At 42.8% G+C, this 27,996-nt stretch overlaps 2 protein-coding genes across 10 annotated transcripts in view; one reads left to right on the plus strand and one right to left on the minus strand.

The window, feature by feature from the left end:
• The first annotated feature begins 11,386 nt into the window (after positions 1–11,386).
• hyi (hydroxypyruvate isomerase) lies at positions 11,387–27,991 on the plus strand. 4 transcript variants are annotated; one of them, XR_011692306.1, is made up of 8 exons: positions 11,390–11,693; positions 11,894–12,005; positions 14,743–14,857; positions 20,603–20,681; positions 23,386–23,435; positions 23,518–23,587; positions 24,356–24,509; positions 24,585–27,991. XR_011692306.1 is itself a non-coding variant. In XM_071486796.1 (8 exons), exons 1-8 carry the CDS (start codon positions 11,495–11,497, stop codon positions 24,638–24,640), a joined length of 816 nt encoding a protein of 271 aa, XP_071342897.1. In that variant the 5' UTR covers positions 11,390–11,494; the 3' UTR covers positions 24,641–27,991. The 4 variants fall into 4 exon arrangements, 3 of the variants coding, with proteins under 3 accessions (XP_071342898.1, XP_071342897.1, XP_071342899.1); XM_071486796.1 differs by having other exon boundaries at positions 24,375–24,509; XM_071486798.1 differs by lacking the exons at positions 24,356–24,509; positions 24,585–27,991 and adding an exon at positions 23,659–24,345.
• szt2 (SZT2 subunit of KICSTOR complex) overlaps positions 24,985–27,996 on the minus strand; it is a 114,036-nt gene continuing 111,024 nt past the window's right edge. For all 6 annotated transcript variants that reach the window (XM_071486786.1, XM_071486785.1, XM_071486788.1 and 3 more), the window contains 2 exons: positions 27,385–27,453; positions 24,985–27,301 (listed from right to left, as the gene is read on the minus strand). In XM_071486786.1, coding sequence (XP_071342887.1) covers positions 27,158–27,301; positions 27,385–27,453 — 213 coding nt within the window. In that variant the 3' untranslated portion in view covers positions 24,985–27,157. The remainder of the gene's footprint in view (positions 27,302–27,384; positions 27,454–27,996) is intronic.

The raw sequence follows: 27,996 nt of genomic DNA on the forward strand, positions 1-27,996 counted from the left end.
ATCTCAACACACTACTGGAACACAATAGTGATTAAATAAATTATCCTTTTAACCGTACAGTCCTCTTGTTTACCTCAAGGTAGGTATTCCCACACATTCCTACACATTTTTAACAAACATGAATTATTTTAGCTGTATACCATGAATTATGATATTTTTAGCTCATCTTCCACATGAAATATTGTTAATGTTAACCCTTTTTTAACCTTTGCACACATGTCCATTGAATTATGAACTGCAAATTACAAAATGCAAAACAAAATGCACATTTAACACACATCAGAATATCGAATTCAGGACTATAGAGTTTCTGCCTTTGTCATAAATGAAAACAATCAGCAGTCTTTATCATAACACACATAAACAGTGCATCCCAGAATAAATACACACGCACAGCAGCAAAATAAACATCACTACACCCAAAAATAAGTTCACGGCTAATTCAACATCGTTGGATCTGTGAGAAGGGACTGCTCTTGATTGACAAGTGACGTGTCAATCATACGTTAGCCACGCCCCAATGCATACCCTACTTTATCGTCTATTTTAAATTAAATGGGACTATAATTTAAAAAATGAACATCATGTTGTATTGAAGAAGACATGAAACTAGTGTTGATACCATAAACTCGTTATGAAAACGTTTACTGGGGTCATAAACCAAGTGAGAAGTAGGGTCATTTTCTCATAGACTTCCATACAATCTGACTTCTTTTTGCAACCTGTTGTGTCGCCCCCTGATGGTCATTCGATAGAATGCAGGTTTAAGGCACTTTCCGCATTGGCTTCATTTTCCGGAGCCAGTGTCGACGTCCATTTTTATATACAGTCTATGGTTACACCATCCCCTTTTAATTCTCATGCACGTCCCGCTGCATGTTCACTACTCTACAATAGGAGTGGTCATTTCAAAAGCTTGACTCTTGTACCAATAATCCTCATTATCATTGTTCAGGGAATCAATAAAAGCTTCACTTAAACCCTGGAATAATGATCTAACGACTGTGACTAAGGGTTTGCCTAACTGAGGATAGTCAAGTCTTCTTGAGGGCTGACGAATTCTCTCAGATCTCCATATAGATTGAGACAGCTCTGAGTTGTTGCTTTGAGTCACTGGTTGCTCATTGACCTGGTCTCTCGTCTCTGTTTCAGCCACCTCTTGACTTTCTGTCTCCATGGAGCTCATTCCAGGTAGGTCTGACCCATCTGCCAAGGTGTTATCTGGCATGGATGGAGGCTGGTTAAGGAGGCTGTCTTCTGCCTCAGGGTCAGTTTCCTCTCTACCAGGAGACTCATCTGCTGTGACTCCATGTTCGACATCTGACTCATGTGATTCACTTTCATTTTGTCTTTCAGGTGGTTCCGGGGTGTGGTCTCCATCACTAGGCTTCTGGAGGAAGAGACTTTCAGGTAAGTGTGGGGCTCCGGTGGCCATTTCAGGTAAGTGTATTTCAGTTGCAGGTAAGTGGTTGTTAAGTTCTCTTCCAGGTTTCCCACATTCCTCCGGGTGTTTGCCTGGGTTCAGTAGTGGTGTGTCATATATCTTGATGAAATGTGTCTCTTTTATCTCTTGTGATGGTTCAAAATGATAACAGACTTCATCATCATCATCCTCATTTTGGATTGAGTTGCTAGCCTCTGCTTGAGTGACACTTTGTCGAGTTCGTGGTCTCTGAGGCTTACTGATACGCTCAGGCTCCTCTTCTTCCGCCTCTGAAAGGAAACCACAAGGGAGCAAAAGGTTTCTATGGAGCATTCTCAGGAGACAATCTTCCTTCTCTGGTTTCAATGTATACACAGGCAAGTCTCCCATTCTCTTGGTGACTGCATACACTGTTGGCTCCCAACGGTCTGTCAGTTTGTGTTTACTTCTGAGTCAGAGATTGCGGACTAAGACCCGGTCTCCAACATCCAAGGTGGACTCACTGATAACCTTGTCAAACCTCTTCTTGTTTTTCTCAGCCACTTGGCGAGAATTCTTGGTAGCTACCTCGTAGCTTTCCTTAAGCTGACTTTACAAGGTCTTCACATAGTGTGAATGTGAGAGGGTCTGTTTGTTGGTAACTGGTAGACCAAAAGCAATGTCCACAGGCAGCCGTGGCTCTCTTCCAAACATTAGCTCGTACGGGGAGAAGCCTGTAACATCATTTTTTGTGCAGTTATAAGCGTGTGTAAGGGGTTTCACGTAGTCACGCCAGTGGGTTTTTTTCTCTGTCCTTCAATGTACCCAACATACTGAGTAGAGTTCGGTTGTAGCGCTCTACCGGGTTCCCTCTGGGGTGATATGGACTGGTTCTCACTTTCCGCATACCTAGAAAGGAGCACAGTTCTTGGATCGTATGCGACTAGAAATCTCTCCCTTGGTCACTGTGGGGTATAAGGATCAAAATACACTATCAATAATAATGACAGGTAACAGTGGTTAATAGTAAAGATGAGTAGTGGTGGATCTGGATCCTGCTGCTCCCGAGGCAGAGATACCTGCAGAATGAAGGGAGAGAGAGGAGAAGCACAAACTACGGGAGAGAAAAAATACAAAGTTAATAGCATGAAGTCATCAAGAGAGAGAGGGGGAGAGAGACAGAAATAGAGAGAGAGCGCCCAGTGAATCATGGGAATCCCCCAGCAGTCTAGCTCTATAGCAGCATAGCTAAGGGATGGGTCAGGACATACCCGAGCCAGCCCTAACTATAAGCTTTACTAAACAGGACAGTTTTAAGCCTGATCTTAAAGGTAGAGAGGGTGTCTGCCTCCCGAACCCACACTGGGAGCTGGTTCCACAGGAGAGGAGCCTGATAGCTGAAGGCTCTGCCCCCAATTCTACTCTTACAAACTCTGGGAACCACAAGTTGACCTGCATTTAGAGAGCGAAGTGTCCTATTGGGAAAATAGGGAACTATAAGCTCTCCAAGGTACGATGGTGCTTGACCATTAATGGCTTTGTAGGTGAGGAGGAGGATTTTAAATTCGATTCTGGATTTTACAGGGAGCCAATGCAGAGAGGCTAACACAGGAGAGATGTGATCCCGTTTCCTAGTTCCTGTCAGTACTCGTGCTGCCGCATTCTGGAGCAATTGGAGGCTTTTTACTGAATTTTTGGGACATCCTGACGATAAAGAGTTACAGTAGTCCAGTCTTGAGGTAACAAATGCATGAACTAGTTTTTCAGCATCCTTTAGACATAGAATGGGTCTGATTTTAGCAATATTGCGCAGGTGGAAGAAGGCTGTCCTAGAGACTTGCTTTATATGTGAAGTAAAGGACAAGTCCTGGTCAAAAATGACACCAAGGTTTCTGACTGTAGCACTGGAGGCCAAGGTGATGTCATCCAGAGTCAGTATATTATCACATAGTGTATCTCTGAGGTGTTTTGGGCCAATTACAATAAGTTCAGTTTTGTCTGAATTTAAGAGTAAGAAATTACTGGTCATCCAGATTTTTATGTCCTTAAGACACACCTGAAGCTTGGCTACCTGGTTAGTCTCACCTGGCTTCATGGATAAGTACAGCTGGGTGTCATCTGCGTAACAATGGAAATTCATCTGGTGCCTCCTAATAATGTTTCCCAGAGGGAGCATATATAGACTGAAGAGCATTGGTCCTAGCACCGAACCTTGTGGAACTCCATGACTGACTTTAGTGTTGATAGAAGAGTCATTATTAACATGAACAAACTGGAGTCTATCTGACAGATATGACTTAAACCAGCTTAGTGGGGTTCCTTTGATGCCGACCATATGTTCTAGTCTCTGTAATAAAATCTTATGATCGATGGTGTCAAATGCGGCACTAAGATCTAGTAGGACAAGTACAGAGACAAGTCCATTGTCTGAAGCTATGAGGAGATCATTGGTAACCTTAACCAGAGCTGTTTCTGTGCTATGATGGACTCTAAAACCTGACTGAAAATCTTCAAACAAACCATTCCTGTGCAAATAATCACATAACTGGTTTGCAACAACTTTCTCAAGGATTTTGGAAATAAAGGGGAGGTTGGATATAGGTCTATAATTGGCTAAAACATCTGGATCAAGAGTAGGCTTTTTAAGTAGAGGTTTAATTACTGCAACTTCAAAAGCCTGCGGTACATAACCAGTTGATAAAGATAAGTTAATCAGACTTAATATAGAGGTGTCGATTAAAGGAAAAACTTCTTTGAACAACCTTGTTGGAACGGGGTCAAGAAGACAAGTTGATGGTTTAGATGACGAAACTGTTGAAGTGAGCTCAGGGAGATGTACAGGAGAGAAACAGTCAAAATATAAACCAGTTACAGTCGACTCTGAGGCTGCTGAACTGGACAGTACATCTGAGCCAGCTGTGGGGAGGAGATGGTGAATTTTTTCTCTAACAGAGACAATTTTATCTGTAAAGAAGCTCATAAAGTCATTACAGCTGAGGGCTAAAGGTATAGATGGGTCAACAGAGCTGTGGCTGTCTGTCAGCCTGGCTACAGTGCTGAACAGAAACCTGGGATTGTTCTTGTTTTCTTCTATCAATGATGAATAATAGGATGTTCTGGCTTTACGGAGGCTTTTTTTATACGCCAATAGGCTGTCTTTCCAAGCCTTTAGAGATTCATCCAGGTTAGTAGAACGCCACCTTCTTTCTAGTTTCCTTGAATTTTGCTTTAAAGCTCGTGTTTCTGAGTTGTACCATGGAGCTAGCCTTCTCTGACTCACCAGCTTCTTCCTCAGAGGGGCCACAGTGTCTAGAGTTGCACGCAGTGAGGCTACAGTACTGTCAACAAGACCATCAACCTGTGTGGACATCACCATTCTTTTTCCACACTACAACAATAGGTGAAGAAAACGGGGATTCAAACTCTTTAATGACACCAGCATCTAGAAGTACTCTAAGATGCTTTTTAACTGCCTTGAAATCAGGGTGAGGGTGAATGGGTTGTGACCTCTGTTTAAATGGAGTCTCATCTTTGAGGTTGATGTGATGTTGAATCTTAGTTGCATGACCAAAATTGAGGTCATGGTGAGAGAAGACGTCAGAGAAAGTGTTTAATGTTTGTGTCATTCTGTCCTTCCATTCCTCAGGAAGTGATGATGTACCAAAGTCGAAGTTCAAGGAAGACTTTGTGCCTGTATTCTGCTGCTGGACAGAACAGCCAACAGTGATCGGTTGGTCACTTTCCTCTCTGGACAAAGGATTTGGAATGATGCAATCAGGGGCAACTAGCTCAGCGATCACACAATTGGTGGGAAGTGTGATGTCATGATTTGTCTCATTCCTCAGAAACACTGGAACCTTGTAGGGGCTATGCTTTGGCAGAGTAATGAGGCAGCAATCAACAAAGACACCACCTGACAAAGATGAGCTAGTTGGCTGTTCAAGTAATGCCCATTGTTCTGGCTCTGCTTGGATGGAGCACACAAAACCCTCAAACAGCACCTTCTGGTTTGCAGGCAGAACATTCTGAGTTTGACCTTTGAGTTTCAGCAGACCCATCTTGCCGCTTTCAGCTTGCTTTTTTCTGACCTCAAGTATTTTCAGGACCTGCTGATAGCCATATGGAATGGACTGCCAATGAGGTAAGGACTCACAGTGTAGGTTATACAAGGTATCAAGAGTGTTTGTGCCAATTAACAGGGGGATATCATTGTTTGAACTGAGATCAGGCACAATTAAGGCCAAGGTGAGTATTTCAGGTTCAGGTTCTAGGAAGTCTTTTGGGAACTTTATGTTGGTCTCTACATATCCGAGATATGGGACAGTCTGGCCATTTGCTCCCTCAACCTCAAGAAGGTCAGAAATGGGTTTAATGGGGTGCTCAGCTAAATGATCTTTGTGGAAGGTCATGGATATGGTGGTGACTTGCGAGCCTGTATCCAGTAGACAACTGCAGTCCACTCCATCGACAGCTACTCTGGATGTGCACTTTCTCCCCACAAGTTGACTTGGAATTTTTTTGCGGTAATGAGAATCAGTGTTTTGACTCATTGCCTTCTTTGTGTTCGTAAGGATGGGACGATTGTCATCCCTAGCTTCTGTTTGTCCCTCAACAGAAGCTTGTACTCGTTTAAATCAGATGTGTCAGTGGGGTTATTGTAGCTTTCCCACATGCGCTGCTTTTCTTTGAGCGCTTTTCTCTTGGCAGCTGCTAACGCTGGGTTTGGATCTTTGCTGCACCCTGAGGCAATGTGAGCGTCCTCCCCACACCTGAAACAATACCACGGCTTCGGTCTAGGTACCTTTGCTGTGATTTGTTAGATTTCTTTCACCTCTGGTTCAACGTTTGTCTTTTGTTGCTGTTTTTTGTTCCCTTTTGATGCAGTTTTCACAGGTTTGTCTGTGCATCTGGCCTGGAGCTGTGCTACTTGGGCACTAAGATTTGCGAGCTGCTTCCTGAGATCACCATCTGCAGTGGGAGCATCTTCAGGATCCATATTGGGATAAGAACTGCCCATGTCTGGCATGCATGTAGTCTGTAATTGTGTGAGAGCTCTCGTTTTTGTTATCCCCAAATGCTGCTTCATTCTGGTTGCCTTACTTGCCTGCTTATCCTCTTCAGTGCGCAGTAGTAGAAGCAGTTCAGCAAAACAAGGAGGGTCCTTTTTCCGCTGTTCAAGCTGGAGGTTGGTTAGCAATGGGCTATCCCAGCAGCCACGACAAAACTGTTGGAGAAGTTGTTTATTCTCATCACCAGGAGCTATCCCACCTCTGCTGATTACTGAGCTCAAAGCAGTGTGTAACCTCTGCAAGTAATCAGAGGCTTTCTCACCAACATTCTGGTTGGTGCTCAAGAAGCGAGCAAAGAGCTCATCACCATCTTCTGCTGCGGCGTAGGCAGAATCAAGCAGTGTGAAGTAAGTCTCAGATGTAGCTGTTGGGCCTAGTGATTTCACTACATTGGCTGCTGGCAGTGAGAGACTCTCCACAATTAGTTAGAATGAGAAGCTACCTCACCACTTTTAACGATGTGCTCCACAATGACACATTGCACCCCTGGTGTGCTGATTGGGGGAATTCCGTTTTTCCATTTCGAAGCAGGACAGTGTCACTGGCAGTTTCAGCAAGCTGAGGTGTGACACTAACTGAGCTTGCATTTTCAATAGCAGGGGAGACAGGTGGTGTAACTTGAGGTTCACCTGGAGGGGACAATGGCTCTGGTTCTGCAGGAGTTTCAGTGACATTGGCTTCTGCCCCTTTCCCCATTGACTCTCCTATTCTAGCCAACTCTGCACTCAGAATGTCTTCAAATGATCTACTGCTCCTCCTTGCCAAATCTCTCAACTCAGTCAGGTAAGCTACTGTTACAGAAGCACTAACCTCAGTACTGTAGACACTGGCTAGGCTTTGAATGTGATGAACAACCCCTGGGTCTGTAGTGGGTCTGTGTAAAGGTAAGTATTGTCTCTCTAGCTCTTTGACTGTAGCCTCATGTTGAAACTCAACAATAACCTTTAACTCTTTATCTGCAGATGGAATTTTAACCACCCTGGCTACTGACCCATGCTGTTCCAGGAAGCTAAAGGTTTCGTGGTCAAGTTCAGTGTTAGTTAGCCCACTAACTAAAACTGCATTTTGAATTTTAACATTTTCTGATTTCACAACCTCCATTTTTCAGATACATGCACAAAAATATTTTTGAACCAGCAATGAAGGTGATCTGCAGTAAAACTCAAAGTAAGTGAATGTGAAATTGACCCTTCGTTGCTCCAGTTACTTAATTGTGGTCTGCTTCAATGTTTTAAATTTGTAAAAGTGCAGGTGTTTGATCACAAATAAAACCCTCCTGGCTGGCTCGCCAAGATTTTGCCTGTAACCCACTCAGTACACAACACAAGTCACAAGTACTTTGTCTTGCAGACACAGTACAGGCTTCAGTTGTTCAACTTCCTTGGAGGCTGGTGTTGGCAGTGTTGGATCTTTGTTGCCCACCCAATGCCCACAGGATTGATCCCACAACTGTGCTGAGGAGAACCAGCATAAATTTATTACATTTCATATGGATGATAAGCACAGTGTGTTTTCATGTCAATCCCCAAATACTCACCTACCACCTTTTAAGGCAATATTTTTTGCCTTCACTTGTTGTTAGTGTAGCAGGATGATGAGCATTGTGGCCCTGTGTTGTCAATTTGAAGAAGATAGCGCCTAATTGCCTGTCTCCCTCTGGCCAATGGCAGTAGGGAGAGGGGGGTATAAAAGCCGGTAGGTGTCACCGGATTTCTCTCTCTTGCTTGCGGAGGCCAAGGGCACGTCACTTCCTATTGACTCATCCCTGTCCCTTTTCTGCTGGTGTTTGCAGGTAGGCTAATGGTGGCTGCGCTGCCAGTTTGCATGTTTAGTTTGACAATAAATAAGACTGTTGTCTTTGTTGTAGGGCCGGATTGGGTTCCGCCGGTCTGGTGAGCTGCGCATGATTACTGCCGGTGGGTCCTCTGTTCATGCACTGAGCTGTTGCTGCGGTGTGCATGTGACAAGCGGTGTGTGTGTTTGCAGGTCGCCGCCGCAGAAACGGCACAGCCTTGGTTCCTTCCCCTCTCTTGCGTATGTGGACAGAAGCAGCTGGATTGGTAACCGCTTTACTGGGGGGGAGGGGACTGTATCGGCTACATTTCACTGCCCGCTTGACCACTGCTGCTTCGCCTACGGTGAATTGCTGTGCCTACAGGGAATTGCTTTTCTTCTAGCGAAATACTCTAATTTTAGAGGATTGTCCTTTCTGGGAATTACTGTACTTTTGGGGACCGATTGGTTTCTGCCGCCCAGCTTGGCCTGTTGGAGCCGAGCACTGTCGCTCTGCTTCGGCCTGGCGGCCTCTTTAACCCTATAATGCCAAATGCATCAAATTTGATACAAGCATTTCTGAGACCTATTGCATCACCTTATGGTAAAAACTTCACTCAAAACCCTTTTGTATCCAATCTGATACTTGTCTTCCAACCCCTGGTGGATCCTTTATCACTACAACAATTCAAACACAGTACATGGGACAATCCAGGTTGGCCACCTTCAGATAGTTCCCAACTCACTGGATCAAGGTAAAGAAAATTGCCATTTTTACTATTTCAGTGACATTTTCTTTGAAATTTTTAGTAATATTCTAACATGAACACTTAATCTGTTGAAGCAAGTTATAATTACATATTTTGCATTTTAGTATGTAGTAAAATTGTGTATAAAATTTGGAAAAACCTATATGCAAATTTTTTGTAATTTTTTTTTTTTTTTTTTTTTTTTCAAACTTTGAAAGGGCAAAATAAAGTTTCCAGATTCAAGAAATCAGAGTTTTCTGTCCATTATTTCTGGGGTTGGGCATTACAGGGTTAATAGCCTTTAGATGTGTGTCTAGGAAAACACACACACACACACACACACACACACACACACACACACACACACACACACACACACACACACACACACACACAGAGAGCAGTGCCTCAGTGTCATGCCTCATCATTTGTGAATCAGCTTTTTCCTGCCTGATTATTTCTGTTCCCTCCCATCAGGCTGGTCAACAGTTAGACAGCAAAATTGTTTAAATGTTCCTGTCATATCATCCTCTACTAACAGTCAGACTGCGTATCTGTCTTTCACAATATAACCTATAGTTCAACTTGAACTCAGTATTAGTTTTCTGGGTTTCTACAAGAAATGTTGTCAGCTGTTCTGAGATTATATAGTGTCATAATGGATATGACCCTGTAAGCTTCATGACATACTGTTACATGGTGGTGTACATTTAGCTTTCCGTTGATTATCAAGCTGTTCTATTGCATCACTAATTGTAATTGCTGCTGATGTGTATGTGCATGCCCATTACTACGTTTACTACGTGTTTGGTGTTCTCAAATCTCTCTTCTGCAGGCTGACTCCCTCTTGTCCTTGACTGCACCACTCATCTGTCTCCCCCATGGTTCTGACTGTGGTCGCCATTTTGGTTTTTATTCAACCCTGAGCCCAATGATGCTCTGCTCCACAGGTGAGACACCCATTAGAGATTCACTCCACGCCCACCTCTGCCTCTCATCACTTCCTTATCCTCATCCATTGAGTCTGGTTATCATTTCTTCTTGCTTTTTGCTTATTTCAGTTGCAAGCTTATTTTCTTTTATTTCTTCACATAGTACTTAACATTCTGCAGTCCCACACAGTACTCTTTAACATGTGCTTGGATCTCTGGTCTCAGGCCCAGGATAACTCCCTGGGCTGTGCTTGCCACAGTCTCATTGGAATGAAACCATTCCCGTCGTGGGCCTCTAAATCTTTCTGGTGTAATCATGCTAACAATGTGTCATCTGTCCAGGGTAAATGTGAAACACCCTGTCTCTGCCGCCTCCAAATGTTCTGCCTTCATCCCTACTTGGGAGCAGATCTGCTATTTTCCAAACAGTTTCCAACTATTCTGTGAAACAAACCAGGATTGCAGGTGAGTGATGTAGAAATCATTCAGTTGAAGTTAATGACAGTATTTCAAACTATATTGGGACTTCATACCACTGAATATTTTTTAAAAGATGGTTGGTTCACAATTTATTATAATGTTCTCGTGTAGCCTAATTATGATGGAACTCATCATTTTTCCTCAGTCACAGCTGTTTGTTTATTTTAACCAGCCTAATTATGATGTAACAAAACTGGCAAAGGTGTCTAGATTTCCTCCCCAGGTTCTGTTACAAAATCATCTTTCTCTGAAAATGGAGATTTAAAAGTCATAAATGCACGAACAAATATATAAGCAATTAGAATTATAATAGACTGTAACTACTTTCAAAACTTGGTTTCTTTCTCACAAATGTCCAATTTCCAATAAAATAAAACAAATCTATAATATTAATAATTTTATCAATTGAAATAATTAATTTATTCACTTATATAATATTAACAAGTAATAAATTAATTGAAATGATTGATTTACTTTTTTCATCAGTCAAGTCACTTCATTTATGTTGCAAATGAATAATAATAATAATAATAATGATAATAATATACTCAGATCAGCTGCTCTGGAACCAAAATCTCTGAGTTCAGAGTTGAGGCTCAGGGTTTGTGGGTATGGACCGCAGGAGGCTGTGACATTAACAAACTCTATTGTGGTCAATGTTGACACTGTAAGACGTATCACACTCGTTGCTGCATTCAAAATAAAACGATTACGCCTTTTTTGCAACAGATGTGAAAATTAATGTAGCTGGATGTAGACTGTAAGTTAGTGGAAGTAAAATCTTTTACTTTTTTTTTCTCTCAACATAATAAAACAAACATCATTCAACTGAGCTAATTTTGTTTGGCCTCCAGTCTCAACATTTAAATATAAATTGCTGTACATTAATGTTTGTGCTGTATTTTAAGCTTCATGTCATTGCAGAACTGGATGACTGCTCATATCGACGGTTTTATTTTGAAAGTTACCGCTTCCGTGTCCGCTCTGAAGCTCTCACTGTTAGCACGAGCCCAGCTTCCCCACACACAGGTATTCGGCCGAGAGCGCGCAGCTGAACGCAGGGTTGTTAACCTCTGGAGTTAAACCAAAATGGCTCCACTGAAGTTCTGTGCGAATATTTCCTGGCTCTTCACGGAGCTGCCAGACTTCAGTCAGAGAATATACGCCGCTGCCTCGGCCGGTTTTAAAGCTGTGGAGGCAGCCTGGCTCTACGACTCTGAGCTGCAGGAGCTTCAGAAGGCCAGAGAGGCTACAGGAGTGGAGGTGGTCCTCATCAACACCCCGCCCGGTACACACACACACACACACACACACACACACACACACACACACACACACACACACACACACACACACACACACACACACACAGACAGGCTGTCACAGCTCTTCATTTTAACCAGGCACTGCTGATGCTGACATGGTTGGTCATGATTACAGGATGGTGATGATGGTGGTAAGGACAGAATGTGTGTGTGTGTTTGGCAGGAGATGTAAAGGCAGGTGAACTTGGTCTTGGAGCAGTTCCTGGCAGAGAGGCAGAGTTCAGACAGGGTCTGGATCTGGCTGTGAAGTATGCTAAAGCTTTGGACTGTAAAAGGTGAGCCAGTTCTCTCGCGCTCAGAAGTGCTGAGTATAACAGTTGTCCTTATGCACACTGAAGACTGGTGCAGCACCTTTAAACAAGACAACGCAATTAACTTTACACAACTTAAAAAAAAAAAAAAAAAAAAAAAAAAGACAGTGTTATAAAAGTAACACGAGGCAATAAAAAAACACATGGAATTTAAAAACGAACTAAAACTGAAGATAAGTATAAGGTCAAATAGAATAAAACAGCAGAAAAAATACAGTTCTGTGAAATGAATAGCCCCAAGCAGCAGTGAACAGAAGTTTTCATTTAAAGAGGACTTATTATGTTTTTCTGAGTTTTCCCTCTCTTTTAATGTGTTTTAGAGCTTTTTGTGCATGTGAAAGTTCTACAGAGTGTCAAAACTCAAATTTCCCACCAAAGGGAGAAAAATCAATTTTCTCATTTGTATGAAACACCTTGTTTGGGGATCCAGACCTTACTTCCTAGACCTGTTGACGTCAATATGTCTTTGGTGCTGCCCACCTGTAAGATGGACACCCCCTGCAAGCTTGGCACGCCCCTACACAAGGCACAGCACATAACTACTGACAATGAAGATTTTTCTTTAGTTTTGTAGCCATGCTGAAAGGCACCATGTTCTCCACTACCTGGAGAAATCTACTTCATTTTTTCCACAGTTCCTTCCATTGCTCCAAACATTTTACTGTAAGCATGGCAATTCAAGGAGGACTGCTTCAGAAACCTTGCTTAGTTACACGCTTTATTTTTGCAACAGTTATTGCTGTAGTTCTCACTTAATGTGAAATAAATGCTTAAATGTTTGTCAATATGGACATGGTACACATTGTTAGCTAGGATGAATTATCCACAGTTTAACCGCTGAGTTCATTTCTCCGTTATTGTGAGCACTAAGCTATATTTCAGTCAGATTTACCAGCAGCACTGAACTGTGAAGCGGTATTGACTGCCTACCTTTGGTCGTGAACTCTGACTGTCTGTGTGTTCCTCCATTATTTATATTCCTTAAATTCAGAAGAGTCCACAGATAAAATAATCAAAGGGTTTTTCATAAAAGTATTCCAGGTTATCAATATTGTCATGCAAAGTCTATCACAGACTGTCAACCTACTTGATTTGCAGCAATTCTCTTGACATTTCTGTCTCTCTCCTCCTTCCTGCCTGACAGTGGGTACGCTTGTTTTCCTGCTCCAGACCAGCTTGTGAAGGTGGATCAGGTTTATCATCATCTTATTCAGAATTGGGCTCTGGCTCAAACTGATAAGGCTGAACCGAAATGTAACAGCTACAACAGTTTGTTTACAACAGCACGTGGACAGAAAGTGTAGTTGCCATGATTGCTGCTGGCAAGCTGACCAATCAGGGCACTCTGGACTCTGATTGATCAGCGTTTCACACTGAGCGTGACTAGAGTACAGAGATGTACAGAAGAAGAAAAATAATGCCTTTTTGGAACATTGAAGCATGTAAATCTATTTAACAGACACCAAGAAACAAATGATGAACAGTGAAAATTAACATGATAGGTCCTCTTTAAAAGAACAGAGTCTTTTAAAACTTGTTGAGACATAAGTTCCTCAGTTCATTGATACATTATTTTAAAGGTAACAGTAGGCTGACTGTGTACAAATTCAACATGTTTAAAGAAGCAATATAGATCAGATGACTGCTGGACCCAAACAGATCAAACACAGCAACTAGGGGTCAGAATAAATAAAAATGTAAATCAAGTACATACAATTCATTCAGAAAGTGTTCCAAAGGACTTTGTGTTTGACACAGCCTCATGCTGAAATCCTTGAAATTAATTTTTCCCTCATGAGTCCATACTTAATATCCCATCCAAAAGTGAGACCACTGCCTGAAAGTGGTCTTAAGACGTTTAGACCCCCCAGTGTGATAGTAAGATATTTAGTGCAGCTGAGGGTCTGTGTTTTTCAAGGTGAATACTGTGTGTGTTTTCCCTGTAAGCAGTACTGATCATTATAGCATGGTAAAGTAAATGTGTTGTGTTTAAAGGAGCCATTTGTAAGTTTTACTATTGCTGCATAGCTAACATTAGCATCAAGAGCTGTTTACTTACCAGTCTTGCTGAGAGCTTTAGCCGTTGTTGCATCAATAAGACAAGAGGTTATAATACGTTCTCTGAGCAGCTGCTTCTGCAGGACAGACTGGACACTACAGTGACTCGGTATCGGATAGTGACAAGATGGGCCAACTGGGCCATGACTAGTTGGTTAGCATGCTAACTTCAGTAGAAGAAAAGAAGTGATAGAAAAAGAAGCAAAACAGGAGTTAACACTGGTGTTTCCTTCCACCTCTGGAGACAGCTGTTGGTGAGTAAAGGAATGAGGTTTGATGCTGAACTCGTTTCTTCTAGATTGGTTATTAAACAGCTGTTAATGCAAATGTTGGCTATGTAGCAATCACAAAACCCAAGAGAAAGTGCATATGTACAAGAAAAATACTGGTTTTATTTTGCATTTCTTTGTGGGCATCAGCATTGGCCACTGTAAAACCCATATCAGTCAACCACTAGTAAATGCACCTGCATCTAAAGGACTCTGTTTAATAAGTAAAGTCAACTTTGGCTGGTGGTTTTAACAAAGTTATTTAGTGTAATTTGACTGGAGGCCCTGTTACTTACTTGACAGACTGTAATACAAAAAGTTTCACAGCAGCAGTAGTGGAAGTTGTATGACATCTTTCCATGTTCCATTACCAGGATCCACCTGATGGCAGGGAGGGTTCCTGATGGCTCACATAGGACAGCAGTGGCCAAGGAGATGGAGGCCATCTTTGTACAGAACCTAAACTATGCTGCTGATGTCCTGTCAAAGGTCGGTGTCTTTTTCTGTCCAACACAGCAGCAACATCAACAACAGAGTGACACTGAATTTCTTCAGCAGGATACTGCAGAGAAAAAGTGTGTGTGTGTATATGTGTGTGTGTGTATGTATGTATGTATGTATGTATGTATGTATGTATGTATGTATGTATTTTCAGGTGGTGCATGTTGTAGTCTGATGGGAACAGGTTTTGCACATCTAGAATTCAGAGTTATTCCTCATGTCATCCTCTTGAGCGCGTCCGTCCTCGCGTTGTCCGTTCTCGCGTTGTCTGTCCTCGCGTCATTCAGGTTGACAGCTGAGTTCCTCTGTTGGCTCAGGGACCTTCCTGCAGTGGCTGGTGTGAATCCACTTTGCTCTCTCAGCAATCTTCACAGCAGTATGTGTTGTCAGACCTGGAATGGACCTCGCCAGCGTTTGGAGTACCAGTGTTTCCTTCTTAGTTCCTTTATCACCACCCAGTTGCCAGGCTGGAAGTCATGGAGTGATGTGGAAGCTGGTGGTGGAAGGGCTGATTTCACCTGTTGAGATTTGAGAGAGAGTGGAAGATAAGTTTTTGCAATATTGTAACATGTCATCCTCACATAGGCTAGCGGAGGGGAGTGGCCTGGTTATAGGCTCCACTCCTAGGGATGGAGGTCTGCCAAAAAGAATTTCAAAGGGACTCATGTTCACTCTGGACCTTTTTCCCATTCTCATGTGCATTAGAACAATAGGCAGAGCTTTTGTCCATGGCAGTCCCATTTCCTCACAACACTTGGCTAATTTTGATTTCAGAGTGCCATTTTCTCGTTTGACAGCACCTCCACTGGCAGGGTGGTATGCACAATGTTGTCTGAGGTCAATGCCAAGAAATTCACTGATTTGGTTTATTGCAGAATTGGCAAAATGTGAGCCATTATCGCTGCTGAGTTTAGTTGGTATTCCCCATCTGGGAATGATTTCTGTTAGCAGAGCCTTTGCTACCACTTGGCTGCTTTGGTGTTTTGCTGGAAATGTTTCAACCCATTTTGACCACATGTCAACCATCACCAGCAGTATTTCTTCCCTTCTGCTGGCGACAGTTTTATGAAATTCATCATCAAATGTTCGAATAGTCTATCTGGTGATGGGTGAGCGGCGTGTGTGATTGTTTTGGTTTTACCTGCGTTATGTGTTGCACAAACCATACATGATTGACAAAACCTCTGTGCATGAACTGAAAACCCTTTGGTGAACCAGTGTTGAGTTAGGGCGTCCAACATCCCCGCTTTTGACACATGGTCCAACCCGTGTGTCAATTTTGCAAAGTGAGGGAAGAAATGTTTGGGCAGGCAAGGTTTATCGGGTCTCCACCACACTGCTTCTTTCTGTGTGGCACCACAGCGTCTCCACATCGTCTTTTCTTGTGGTGTGGCAAAAGACTGTATTGCTGTAAAAGAGCTGGGAATAGAGACAGGAGTTGAAACAAACAAAGCATCAGGGATAGTGGGTTGGAGTGCAGCTCTTTTTGCAGCGGCATCAGCTCTTGCATTTCCTAGAGAGACAGAATCTGAGTTATTAGTATGGGCAAGGCATTTACAAACAGCAATTGAGTTTGGGAGCAAACTGGCATCTAGAAGAGCTGCAACCTTGTCATGATGGAGAATGGGTTTTCCGTAAGATTTTAAGAATTGTCTGTGTTTCCAGAGTGCCAAAATCATGCACAACACCAAAATGCATATCTAGAGTCAGTGTAGATGGTTACAGTCTTGTTACTTGCCAGTTTGTATGCCTCTGTCAATGCTATCAGTTCTGCTGCTTGTGCAGAATAGTGAGAGAGGAGTGAACCTGAGACAAGATTTTCATGATTAGTGACAACAGCAAATCCAACTCTGTTGCGACCAGTTTGTGGGTCATGTGAAGCAGATCCATCTACAAAAAGAACCAAATCAGGGTTAGTTAATGATGTTTCTTATAGATCCGGTCTTGGGGAGCAAACCTGTTGGAGGACAGCTACACAGTTATGTTCTTCTCCATCATCTGGTGTGGGAAAGAGAGTGGCAGGGTTTAAAACATTGCATCTTTTTACAGTGATGTTAGGCCTTTCTAAAAGCACTGTGTTGTATCTTAGCCATCATGCTGTGGAGAGGTGAGAAGTTTTCTGCTAATGTAAAATCATGGACACAGCATGTGGAACCAGGAGAGTCACATCAGAGTAGCCCACAATGTCTCTGGAGGCCATAACTGCTTTTTCAGCAGCAGCCACAGCTCTGAGACATCTTGGAAGACCTGCAGCCACGGGATCCAGTTTTGAAGAAAAATAAGCTACAGGGTGTAGTTTATTCCTGTGATCCTGCAACAAAACAGAAGTCATACATCCATTTTTCTCATCTACCGTTTGAGTGAAAGGCCTGGAAGGGTCAGGTAGACCCAAAGTTGGTGCGGTCTGTAAGGCAAGCAAGAGTCCATGTGATCTTATCTTGTGATTGTAGACCTTTGCCATGAATGAGGGAGGCGAGTGGAGCTTCAAGAATGGCATAGTTTGAAATGAATTGTCTACAATAAGAAATTACATCTGTTTTTTTGTGATGGGTTTTGGAAGATTCTGAATCGCATCAACTCTTTTTGGTGAAAGAGTTTTCCCTTCAGAAGTAATGACATGACCTAAGAAAACAACCTTTTCCTGGACAAATTGAAGTTTAGACAAGCTGGCTTTGTGACAGCTATTAGCCAGATGTTTCAGGAGTTTGACTGTGTTGGCTTCACACTGCTCCTTGGTCGGACTGCAGATCATAAGGTCATCAACATAACTGTAACAAGGCAGTGCCTGGAGAGAGGACAAGAGATCCAAGACTTTGTCTGAGAGCTTCATTGTAAATGGTGGGACTTTCACAGTAACCTTGGCACAGGCGAGTGAATGTGTAGCCTCGCCCATTGAAGTTGAAAGCAAACCGGAATTGACTTTCTGGATGAACTGGAACACTAAAGAAAGCATTTGAAAGGTCCACCACTGAAAATAATTTTGCATTAGGTGGAACTTGGGACAAGATGGTGTAAGGATTTGGAACATTTTGGGCTCTGGGTTGGACTGCTGCATTTACTGCTTGCAGATCCTGAACATTCTGTTGGTTGATCTTTATGTCAGATTTTCTTAACAGGGAACAAAGGGGTGCGCACTGGAGAGTCATCACAGGGACCAATTACCCCTGCTGCTTTAAGAGACTCGAAGACTGGTGTTATGCCATTGATGGCTTCTTGTTTGAGTGGATATTGAGCCTTGCCAAGGTCTGAAGTCTGATTTTGGAGTGATGACAACAGGTTCACAGTCTTTGATGAGGCCAACATCATACTTACTGGCAGCCCACAGTGTCTTGGGGACTTCTGTAGGGCTGTAATAGCTGCAGCTTGTTCTTCGGACAAAAAAGAAAAAGATTTAGAAGTGCTCTTAGGTACCAGCGTGATTGTTCTTTGAGTGTGCACAACAGATGTTAAAGTCTTAGAGTAGCACTGCAGTGATAGTGAAAATAAAATAGATCAATCAGATGTTTCTTGCCAATCGGCTGCGCGCTGACATGATTTCATAAATGGGCCCAAATCTTCCCAGTTATCTGATGTGTGATGTGTGGGACTGAATGGTCCATGGTGTACATGCCAAATTGAGCTGGTGTGAGAGAGACTGATATAGCACATCTGTGTTGTGTCCAATATATGTGTGTGTTAGTGTGAGCTTATCAAATCTCTCTCTCAACCAACCTTGTGTCATCAGGTTCTGGTGACACATGAGAGGTCCTGTGGTGTCATGAAATCTGTTGCAGCTGTTGAAACTGTTTTCTGAGTTCTGTAACAAGCTTAGAAGAGACTGTTAATTGTTGAAATTTCCATCGATATGCATATAGCAGGTTTGGGGTATGATGAACAAAGGAGTGTGAGAAATTTGGTTCCAGATCGGATAGTCTGTGAACTTTGACACCTTCTGGGGTTGAGATCAGACAAAGGCCTAATTTGCACATCAAGATGTTTAAAGCTTGTATTTGGCCTATCCACACATTTGAGTTCTCTTTAATATTTTGACCTGATGAACCAACAGAGTACACTCACGTTTCCAATGTCCAAATTGGCCACAGCGGTAACAGACATCATTTGGGAAACCTACTAGCTCGTCTTTCCCAGTTCCTGTCTTGACCACGTCTTCTCCCTCTGTGTCCATGACCTGGTTGTCCATGTTCTCGGACTGCGTTATACATGGTTATTGCTGCCATGTGAAGCTCTTTCTGTGTTGTATCTTCTTTTTCTTGGAGAGTAGTTGGTCATGGGTGGTATGGCATGTCGACAGGGAACAGGGAAAGCTTCAGTGAATGCATTGCAGAGGTGACGGACAGCATCTCTATATTGGGCATTAGACTCATCTTCCCAGTTGATGTTTGCAACGGATGTCAGAACTGGGAATTCCAGCTATTTTCTGCCAGTCTGTGGGTTTCATCTTGGTAATCAGAAGTCTTTTTAGTTCATTCATGGTTGGTTTAAATTCCTGGCAAAATGTGAGGAATTGCTCAGCAAATATTTTACCTGATGCTGTGGGGTTGGGCAGATGTTGTGAGACTGCTGTGACGTCAGCAGAAGACCAACGTTGCCCCTTGTGGGATGATGCAGTCTATGTTCAATTGGAGAAGAGGGGTTGGTTGTAGAATTTTGAATTTTGTCAGACACATCAGGATGAGCTGCTCCTGAACTAATTTTTTGTTGTGGCATGGTGGAGTCTGTTACTCTTCTTTTGCTGGGTGTCGCAGAGTTGTATGGTGGTGGAGCTGAAGGATGAATTGGTGGGTTGCCGTCGAGGTCTGGATCCAGCTTCAAAGCTGCCAACTGTGGAACAAAGAAGAAGAGATCTGCGAGTCTGGCGTTCTTTGTGTGTGTGTAAATTTTGTTTTTCATTGGTTTCAACTTTTTTGCACGAAAAGGGTAGTTGTTTCTGCATTGTTTTCCTGTTTCGTGCCTCTGCTTCCCCTTTCCACATCTGTAAACACATCTTTTTGACCTTCCATAATTTCTAATTTTTTTTACAAAAACTTTCTTTTTCCTTCTCATTTCTTGTTCTTTTCCCTTCAGTTTTTCTTCTAATTTTATGATGTTTTTTTAAACTGAGGGATCACCCTATTGGGAATCCAAACTTGCTGTCCAGACATTTAAATATTTCAAACTTTCATCCCCACATTTCCTTCTCATAACATCCACAATCGGACCCTCCGGAGATCCTGCCTCAACGGAGCCTTACTCCCCATTCCAGCTGTGGAGGTCGTGCACGACAATTACAATACAGATGTCTCTGTAAGGACTGCTTAATTAACGCTACAAGCAATAAAAAGCACCCAAAGTTTTAAACTTTGACCCCTGAGTCCCTGACTCAGACACGATTGTGGATAAAATGAAAAATGGAAATGTTAAGCCAAATAAAAATCCCAAATTTAAAAGAAAGAATTAAAATGTCAATATTTCAATGCTCACCAGATGACTTTCGCTGAATTGTGTTCGCGGAATCCCAGCGGTAATGATCCGGGGCATCAGCGGACAGTCCTCCCTTCTCACAAGAAAATTTGAGGTCGGAGGCTGGAAAGCTTTTCTCTTCCAGGATGGCCTGTCACTGTCCGCGCTCCGTCCCAGACGATCACTCGAGGGATCCCACTCATGTTACATGAGTTAGATCAGTTTAATGTCACAGCTTCATGATAATAACAACAACCATCAGTATCTGATGATCAGTGTCTCTGCTCCTCACAGGAAGGAATCACTGGTTTGATTGAACCAATCAACACCAGGATTACAGATCCCCAGTATTTCCTGGACTCTCCTCATCAGGGTAAGACACTGAGACAACACAGTCACTGACCAACAGTTCAATTCAATTCAATTTTATTTGTATAGCGCCAAATCATAATTTACATTATCTCAAGGCACTTTACAGGGTAAAGTCAAGACCTTACTTTGTTACAGAGAAAAACCCAACAGTTCCCACAAAGAGCAAGCGCTTGGCAACAGGGGGGAGGAAAAGCTCCCTTTTAACAGGAAGAAACCTCCAACAGAACCAGGCTCAGGGTGGGCGGCCGTCTGCCTCGACCGGTTGGGTTTAGGAGAAGATAAAAAAAGAGGGAGGGGGGGGGGGCTCTCTGCACGTGGAAGCTCTCAGTCATTAAATGGTGACCTAGAGTCGCTTCTTTTTATTTATAAATTGTATTGTTTATTGGGCATTTCAAAAATAAGCTTCAGAGTTCATTGTTATTTCTGAAAAGTCCTGATGCATCCCAAGTTTTTTAGATTTAGATGGGGTCCAAATAAGTGGAGGACCAGATCAGGCTCACTGACTGACTGGATCAGTACTACTGTAAATATGAAGGGAATGTAACGTGCATGAATGAATGTAGATCTCAGAGTGCTGTGAAGCCGCACTTATGCTGGTCAGGACTGTCTTTGTGGTGTCATCTAGTCATAGTCACAATCTTTGACCTTTTGGCAGTGGGGGCCTTAAGTCACATGACTTGACTTAAGTCAGACTTAAGGCACAAACTTGAGGACTAGAGACTTGCTGGACCAACACTGATAAAAGACTGGACTTGGCTTTTTTTTTTTTTAATTAAATATTTGTATTTTTCTAGATATTTTTGGATATGTTATATTTTGTTTTGGAAACATGATTTCTAGTGCAATGCCCACAAACCTGGCAACCTGCCAGGACGCAGCAGAGTCAGCTCTCATGGGGAGGGGCTATTATTTGTACTCATACCTCCACCAAGACCAAACAGTCCTACACAGGAAAGACAGTAAGCCGCCCCTTTAAACAGATCTGAACCAACATGTTATGAGTTTTTCCCTGGCCCCTCCCCCAGTGATTCTGACCACAGTAGCGCGGGTTGAAGGTTAGCACTTGTGACTTGCACGTGTGACTTAGGCCCTGTTCAGACCTGGTATTAACATCCATCCTGGGTGATCCGATCACCAGTGGACAGCTCTAAGTTTAGGTGTGACTGCACCCAGGACGCATTCAGGACGCATTTGAGATCCAATGACTCAGACCACATTCAGAGGTGGTCTGGGCCACATGTGGCCACATTCTTTTAGCAGTGTGAATGCAGATGTGTCCTGGGCCACACTAAAGGACCGCCTCCTCTACTGACGTCAGTCACACAGTCTGACACAGTCTGATTAGTCCCAACACAGTTTCATAACAAATTGAAAATATTTTACTTTTTCTAGTTGCTAAACCTTTATTTCACTGTAGAGCTGTGAGCAGTGCACTGATTCGTTCAACCTCTCTGTACTGCTCTTCTCACTCACAAACACTCTCTCACACACAAGCACTCGCTCTTGTGCACAACCACTGCAGACAATGGCTATGTCACTATGGGGATGCAGCTTTGGTGTCAGTCTGTCCTGGACTCAAACCACAACAGCAGCTGTTAAACATCACAAATGACTTTATCCAACCAACACTAACAAATTAACACAAAGGTGTCTGACACTGTGTCAGTGAGCACAGAACAGTCATCAAGCACAACTCATTATAGGTCTCTACAGTATGAATGAATGGATGACAGCACCTGATCACAGTCACTGCATTTATAGAATGTATCATTCATCACCAGTGACACATGTTATCACACACACACATTTATGAAGGTGTGCATTTTCCAACATATGTGACGTAACATCTACACTGCTGTAGATTTAAACCCCTGATCCAGCTCCATGAAGAGAAACTGTACTCACCCATTAGAAGTTATTAACAACACTATTCAAGTCCAGATTCCTGCTCTGCTGTTGTCTATTGAGTGTATAGCTAATCCAGCAGAGTAAAAACTTTATGTCATCAGTTCAACAGTAAACTCCTCCTGTTCTCTTCTATCCTTCCTCTGTTGAGTGCTGCTTGTTTGTTTGGGCCTGTTAAACATTTTGCTGTTTACTGAATTGTCCATTTACTGAAAAACTTGCTTCTTGATAAAAGTTTGAGTAACTCACACAAGTTATCAGAAATGACGGGGGAGCAATCTGATTGGTCAGATGAGGATTTCCTGGCAGGCCTTACTTTGTAACTCTTGAGAAGAAATTAACCAAATTAAATAAGTGGCGGGTAAAAAATATTTATTTTTAATAAAACAAGCACTTGTGGAAATTTAAGTTTGGGCAATAAAAATATAAAAGACTATGACTCACTGGGGCCCCTGACAGCTACTGGGCCCCGGTGTGGTGCACCTGCTGCACTGTCAATAGTTCCACCACTGAAGAGTTGTAACAAGTTGTTCTGACACCAGTAAAAGAGTGTGACACACACCGTCTCTTTAAAGGCTCCTGAATGGAAATGGATTCAGGCAGAGCGAGATGTGTCATGTTGACTTTGCAGATTTGATGCTGTGGACGATGTGTGCACCAGTTTTACTGTGTGTCTCATTCTCTACCACTTGAGGAAATCATGCATCCTGTGTAGTAATGGTAACTAATACATATAATAAGTTTGTGTGACTCCCTGCTGTGAGTCATGTCTCAGTTGATCATCATGTTTGTGTCTGCAGCGGCTGGAATACTGGAGAAGGTGGGGAGGTCAAACATCAGGCTGCAGATGGTGGGTGCTTTGGAAATAATAATTTAAAAAAAACAAAAACCATGATGAAGCTGTTGATGAAGAAACATCTGAACTATTTCAGGACGTCTTCCACTGGCAAATAATGGACGGAAACCTGACACAAAACATACACAAGTATTTCCCCATGATCGGTGAGTATCAACCCTAATTTTAATAAAATGAAGAAAGATACTAAACTGGTCAATACCCACTGTCTCTTCAGTCTCTTGTTTCCAGAAGAGGAGGGATGATGGATCTTCTCCCTGGAATAAAATCTAGTGTGATTCCCCTCCCACCACCTCGAAGCTACTGGGGCAATTCACATGAATAAATTGGTAGATTTTTACAGAAGAGAAGGCAGGGGGTGGGAGTGGGGAGGTGTTTAACAGTATGAGCATACACAAAATGAAATTGAACCTTTGTTCATATGTGTTGTGTCCAGTCTGTGTCTGGAGGAGAACCTGGCTCATGGTCTCCACAACCCTGTATGCTCTGCATCGACTTCAACACAGAGAAAGAAGACTGGGTTCCAGAAAGTCATTTTCTCTGTGGGATAAAATAAGTCCAGTCTCCCAAAACCTGACTCTTGTTGTTTAAATGTACAGGATACAGAGGTGATCTTAGTAATGCTGATCGCAGATTTTATAACTAGTGTGGAGTGAATATGAATAGGGAATAAAAATCAAATTTAATGATAGCTAAAAGCAGTAAATGTGAGACTTTCTCCATCATCCTTCCTGGAGGGGGGGCTTGAGGGATTTGTTACCGGTTTGTTTTCATCTAAACATCTCACACACATTCAAACTGCGTTATGGAGCCGCTGACTGAGCTTCTGCAGCTACTCAGGATACAGTTCTCCAGTCATGGTAGGTAGAGTGATGCTGCCTCTGCAGATAACAGAGATGAAACTCAGGATGCAGAGGTGTTGTTGTTTCTCAGGTCACGTTCAGATCGCTCAGGTTCCAAGCAGGAATGAGCCCAACAGCCCCGGAGAGCTCAACTATAGCTACCTGCTCAACACTCTGGAAACCTGCAACTACCAGGGGTACATTGGCTGTGAATACAAGCCACTAGGTGAGTGTGTTCTTTATTTATTAATTATGGAACACAGAAGAAAAACATGTTAATAATCCTGCCTCTTCATTGCAGGCTCCACACAGCAGGGTCTGGGCTGGATCAAAGATTACTGGACACACAGCAATTGAGGAGCATAGCTGAGTCAATCACCAACCTGTGAGCCTGACTCATGAATCATTAACTTCTACCTGGAGCAACGTGTTCTCCCTCACACTGGGCTGTGGACTGTCACTTTGTTTTCATGGATGTCCTTAATAACGCAATCATATAAAACTGAGATCACACTGAGGGCTGGATCCAGACTGTGATGGTACTGGACTCATCGTGCAGCCCTGACATGAGCAGACACATGTTAGCCAAAAGCCAAAGCATTAGTGTTTGTTTTCATGGCCCAGCTTGTCCAGTAGACTTTACATTGGAATTAATGTAATAATAACAAGCAGGTTTGAGCTGATATAAAAGTGATTTATCATTCTCATTTATCACACTAGTTTATTTAGCATTTCACATACTGTATAAAGTGTTCTGTATATACATAATATACATTATACAGTTAGAGACAGTGCAGTGTTTATTTACAGTGTCAAATGCTAAGGGCTAACTGGTTTAGCATGATGAATATCCAGTGTTTCACATTCTGACTTAATTCTCAGCATTTCTTCCTTTTACATCCAGAGGCTCAGATGTTTGTTTGATTTCCCTCCAGGCAGAGTGCACACCTCTGAGGCCTGAATATGTCATTAATGAAGATATTACCATATCAAGCCTTCCTTTTTGTTGTGATGTCATGAGGCTGGCTTCATGCCCTCTGTAAACTGAGGTATGATCACTGCCTGCACACGACAGGTCAAAGTCATCAGTCTCAGCATGCTTTGGAAACGCTGATGACATGTGGCATGCTATTATGCAAATCATCAAAGTTAATATCAGTCACATTTCTCCAGACTGACTCAGGCACTTTCACTGCATAACAGGAGCGTGTGTTTCCAGAGATCTTCTGTGTGGAGCTGATGGAATGACGACAGTTTGACTTCAAAGGGCTGAGAGTTAAAATAAGCAGAGAAAGGCACTTCAGGGAGCAGATATGGCAGTGGGGTTTAAGAGGGGAGCAGCAAATCTAAACATGAACACCCTCCAACTCTGCACTGACACTCCTCTGTCCGTCACTCATATAAAACACTTGTGGTATGAGGAGCCTGCAGACTCTATCAGAAGGCACAAGAGCTGAGGTAACTCAGACCTGTTCACGAAAGCTGTGGAGTGTGAAACTTGATAAACAGGACGTGGTTGTTGATGTTTCTTTATGACTGAGTAATGATGCAGTTCAGCGCCAAGCATCAGACTCAGACACTGATGTACATTTAAAACGTCTCTGTCACAAATAAGAAAAAATAAATGAATACAGCAGTGCCAGATCATCAGAACTGCAGGACCAGGACCTGACTCCAGGGTCTCAGCCACAAGCCTGGAAGTATTTTCCAAGTCTGTGCAAAAGGACTTCAAACAGCCAATCCACTTCAGACTTTATTCAGCTCTGTGAGGTGAACTCAGTGTAATGAGCCGTCGCCTGCTAATGCATCATCTCTTCATCAGTGTGGTTATGACAGGACAGTGAACGTCTCAGAGGTCAGTGCTCCTCTCATTAAATGTGGCCAAGCAGATTAAACCTGATTTGAATCCTGATTGGTCGCCCTAAACAACTGTAGTTGTTTGACGTGCAGTATTGGAGTTGGGTGGGGGTCATGACGTCTGACAGTCACCTGACTGATCAGTGCATTTGTGGCACATCAGAGGTTTTAGGTCTGCAGTGAGCTGGTTTAAATCTGAAGTGTTTGACTTGTGACTTTGCTGCTTTCTTTCTCCCTTGTTGTCAACACCTTTTTAAAGGACGTAGTTGTCTTTGAATAAACTTTAGAGGGCTCAGTGTTTACGTTCAGTTTATCTAAACTGAAGTGTGGTGGTGCAGAAAGTCACATGATGAGCTGTAGGTAGCAACTCTGCTGATTTTCCTTTGAAGCTTAACACTATGATTCAGAACTGTATATTCATTTCTTCTGATGTTCTGTCATGCTGAGGTGTGGCCCCTCCGTCACACACTGTGAGTCTGGCTCAGTTTTACTTCATACATGCACAGATAAAGACAAACATTTAACTGCTCTGATAGCTGTGATGTACTTGCTGTTTAACAAAGCAGATGTGCAGCTGTAGTGAGCAGTATTTACAGAGGCTAACATCACCATGGTCATCACTGGCCGACAGGAATATTTTCATTTATTCCAACTAAACACAAGATCATTTAACATGGTGACATGTACTGCTGCAATCCCTCCTGTCGACGTGTTGCACTAAATTGTGGACATAGGACATATGATGTAGTTGTCATGCTCACATGAAAGCGTAGTTAAAAGCAAGTACATCAGAGAGTCAGACGGACACAGTTAGGAGGCATGTAGTGTTTTTTTCTGCCTGGTTTGATGTATCACGTGTACGAACAGGACATTGCAGAAGAACAGTAACATCATCCGGTCCTATCATAGCAGGAGAGCACACTGGCAACAAGCATCACAACCTATTGTCTTCAGTTTTCCTCGTTGCTTCCTGTTTCCATGTATCAATCACAGTTACATGGACGTGCGCTGACAGTGCTACAGCAGTCCTGTCCACAGGTTGTAGCAGGCAGTGTTGATGACAGACTCCAAGTGATGGTACATGGACACCAGCTGTGGAGGAGGGCTGCTGCTGGCCTGTGGCTGTGACGGCAGCGGCTCCCGAAACACCACCTTCAAACTCTGTGAGGAGGAAACACACTGCTGAGATGTCCGCACAACTACAACGTGTTAACAAAATAAGTCATACAGGTGTAATAACTCACTGTTTTTCCAGCTTGACTGTCCAGAAAAACCAAAACAAAGCAGTCTGTGAACTTCTGGTTCAGAACGGCCTGAAACACAATGACGCACAGGGACATTTTTAAAAGTGAAGATTCATCCTTTTAATCTTTTTTACCATGTTAAATATTTAAACATTCTTCTTTCGTGGTTGCAGGTCAAATGATAAAACAGTGACAGTAGCACATTGTCCATGGCAATTGGTTCTAGAGATGTTATTAGTTGGTCCACAACAGCAGGACTGGCCCATTAAATGCAAACGACCCTGAATGAGTGAGTGACAGAGTTGAGTTACTGTACAAAAGGATAAGTGATTTGACTGACATGTAATGCTGCACTACCCATGAGTCTTGGTCCTAGCGTCTACAGAGCTTGGTGGTAGTTGTTTTTGCTTTTCTTGCTGTTGTTGGGAACAAACTGCTCAGTTCCTGAATTGATCCAAACTGGATCAAAACAAGGTCAGACTGTGCTCTGTGAAATGAGTCGTCTCATAAACTGTAGGATCCTAATGTTACATCTTCAGATAAAAATGATCCTTCAATCATTTTACTCTGAAACACCAAGCTCTCGATTAAAATGACTTCAACTGTCTGAGT

This window comes from Trachinotus anak, unplaced genomic scaffold (assembly GCF_046630095.1).
Source record: "Trachinotus anak isolate AG129_WGS33_773 ecotype Australia unplaced genomic scaffold, CSIRO_AGI_Tana_v1 ptg000010l, whole genome shotgun sequence".
Lineage (NCBI taxonomy): Eukaryota > Metazoa > Chordata > Actinopteri > Carangiformes > Carangidae > Trachinotus > Trachinotus anak.

Bases quoted from the DNA above. Each gene is read 5' to 3' on its own strand.
- hyi (XM_071486796.1), top strand. From the start codon at position 11,495: ATGGCTCCACTGAAGTTCTGTGCGAATATTTCCTGGCTCTTCACGGAG. The intron at 14,858-20,602 runs GTCGGTGTCTTT...TGCTCCTCACAG, and splicing joins CTGCTGATGTCCTGTCAAAG to GAAGGAATCACTGGTTTGAT. The intron at 20,682-23,385 runs GTAAGACACTGA...TTGTGTCTGCAG, and splicing joins CCTGGACTCTCCTCATCAGG to CGGCTGGAATACTGGAGAAG.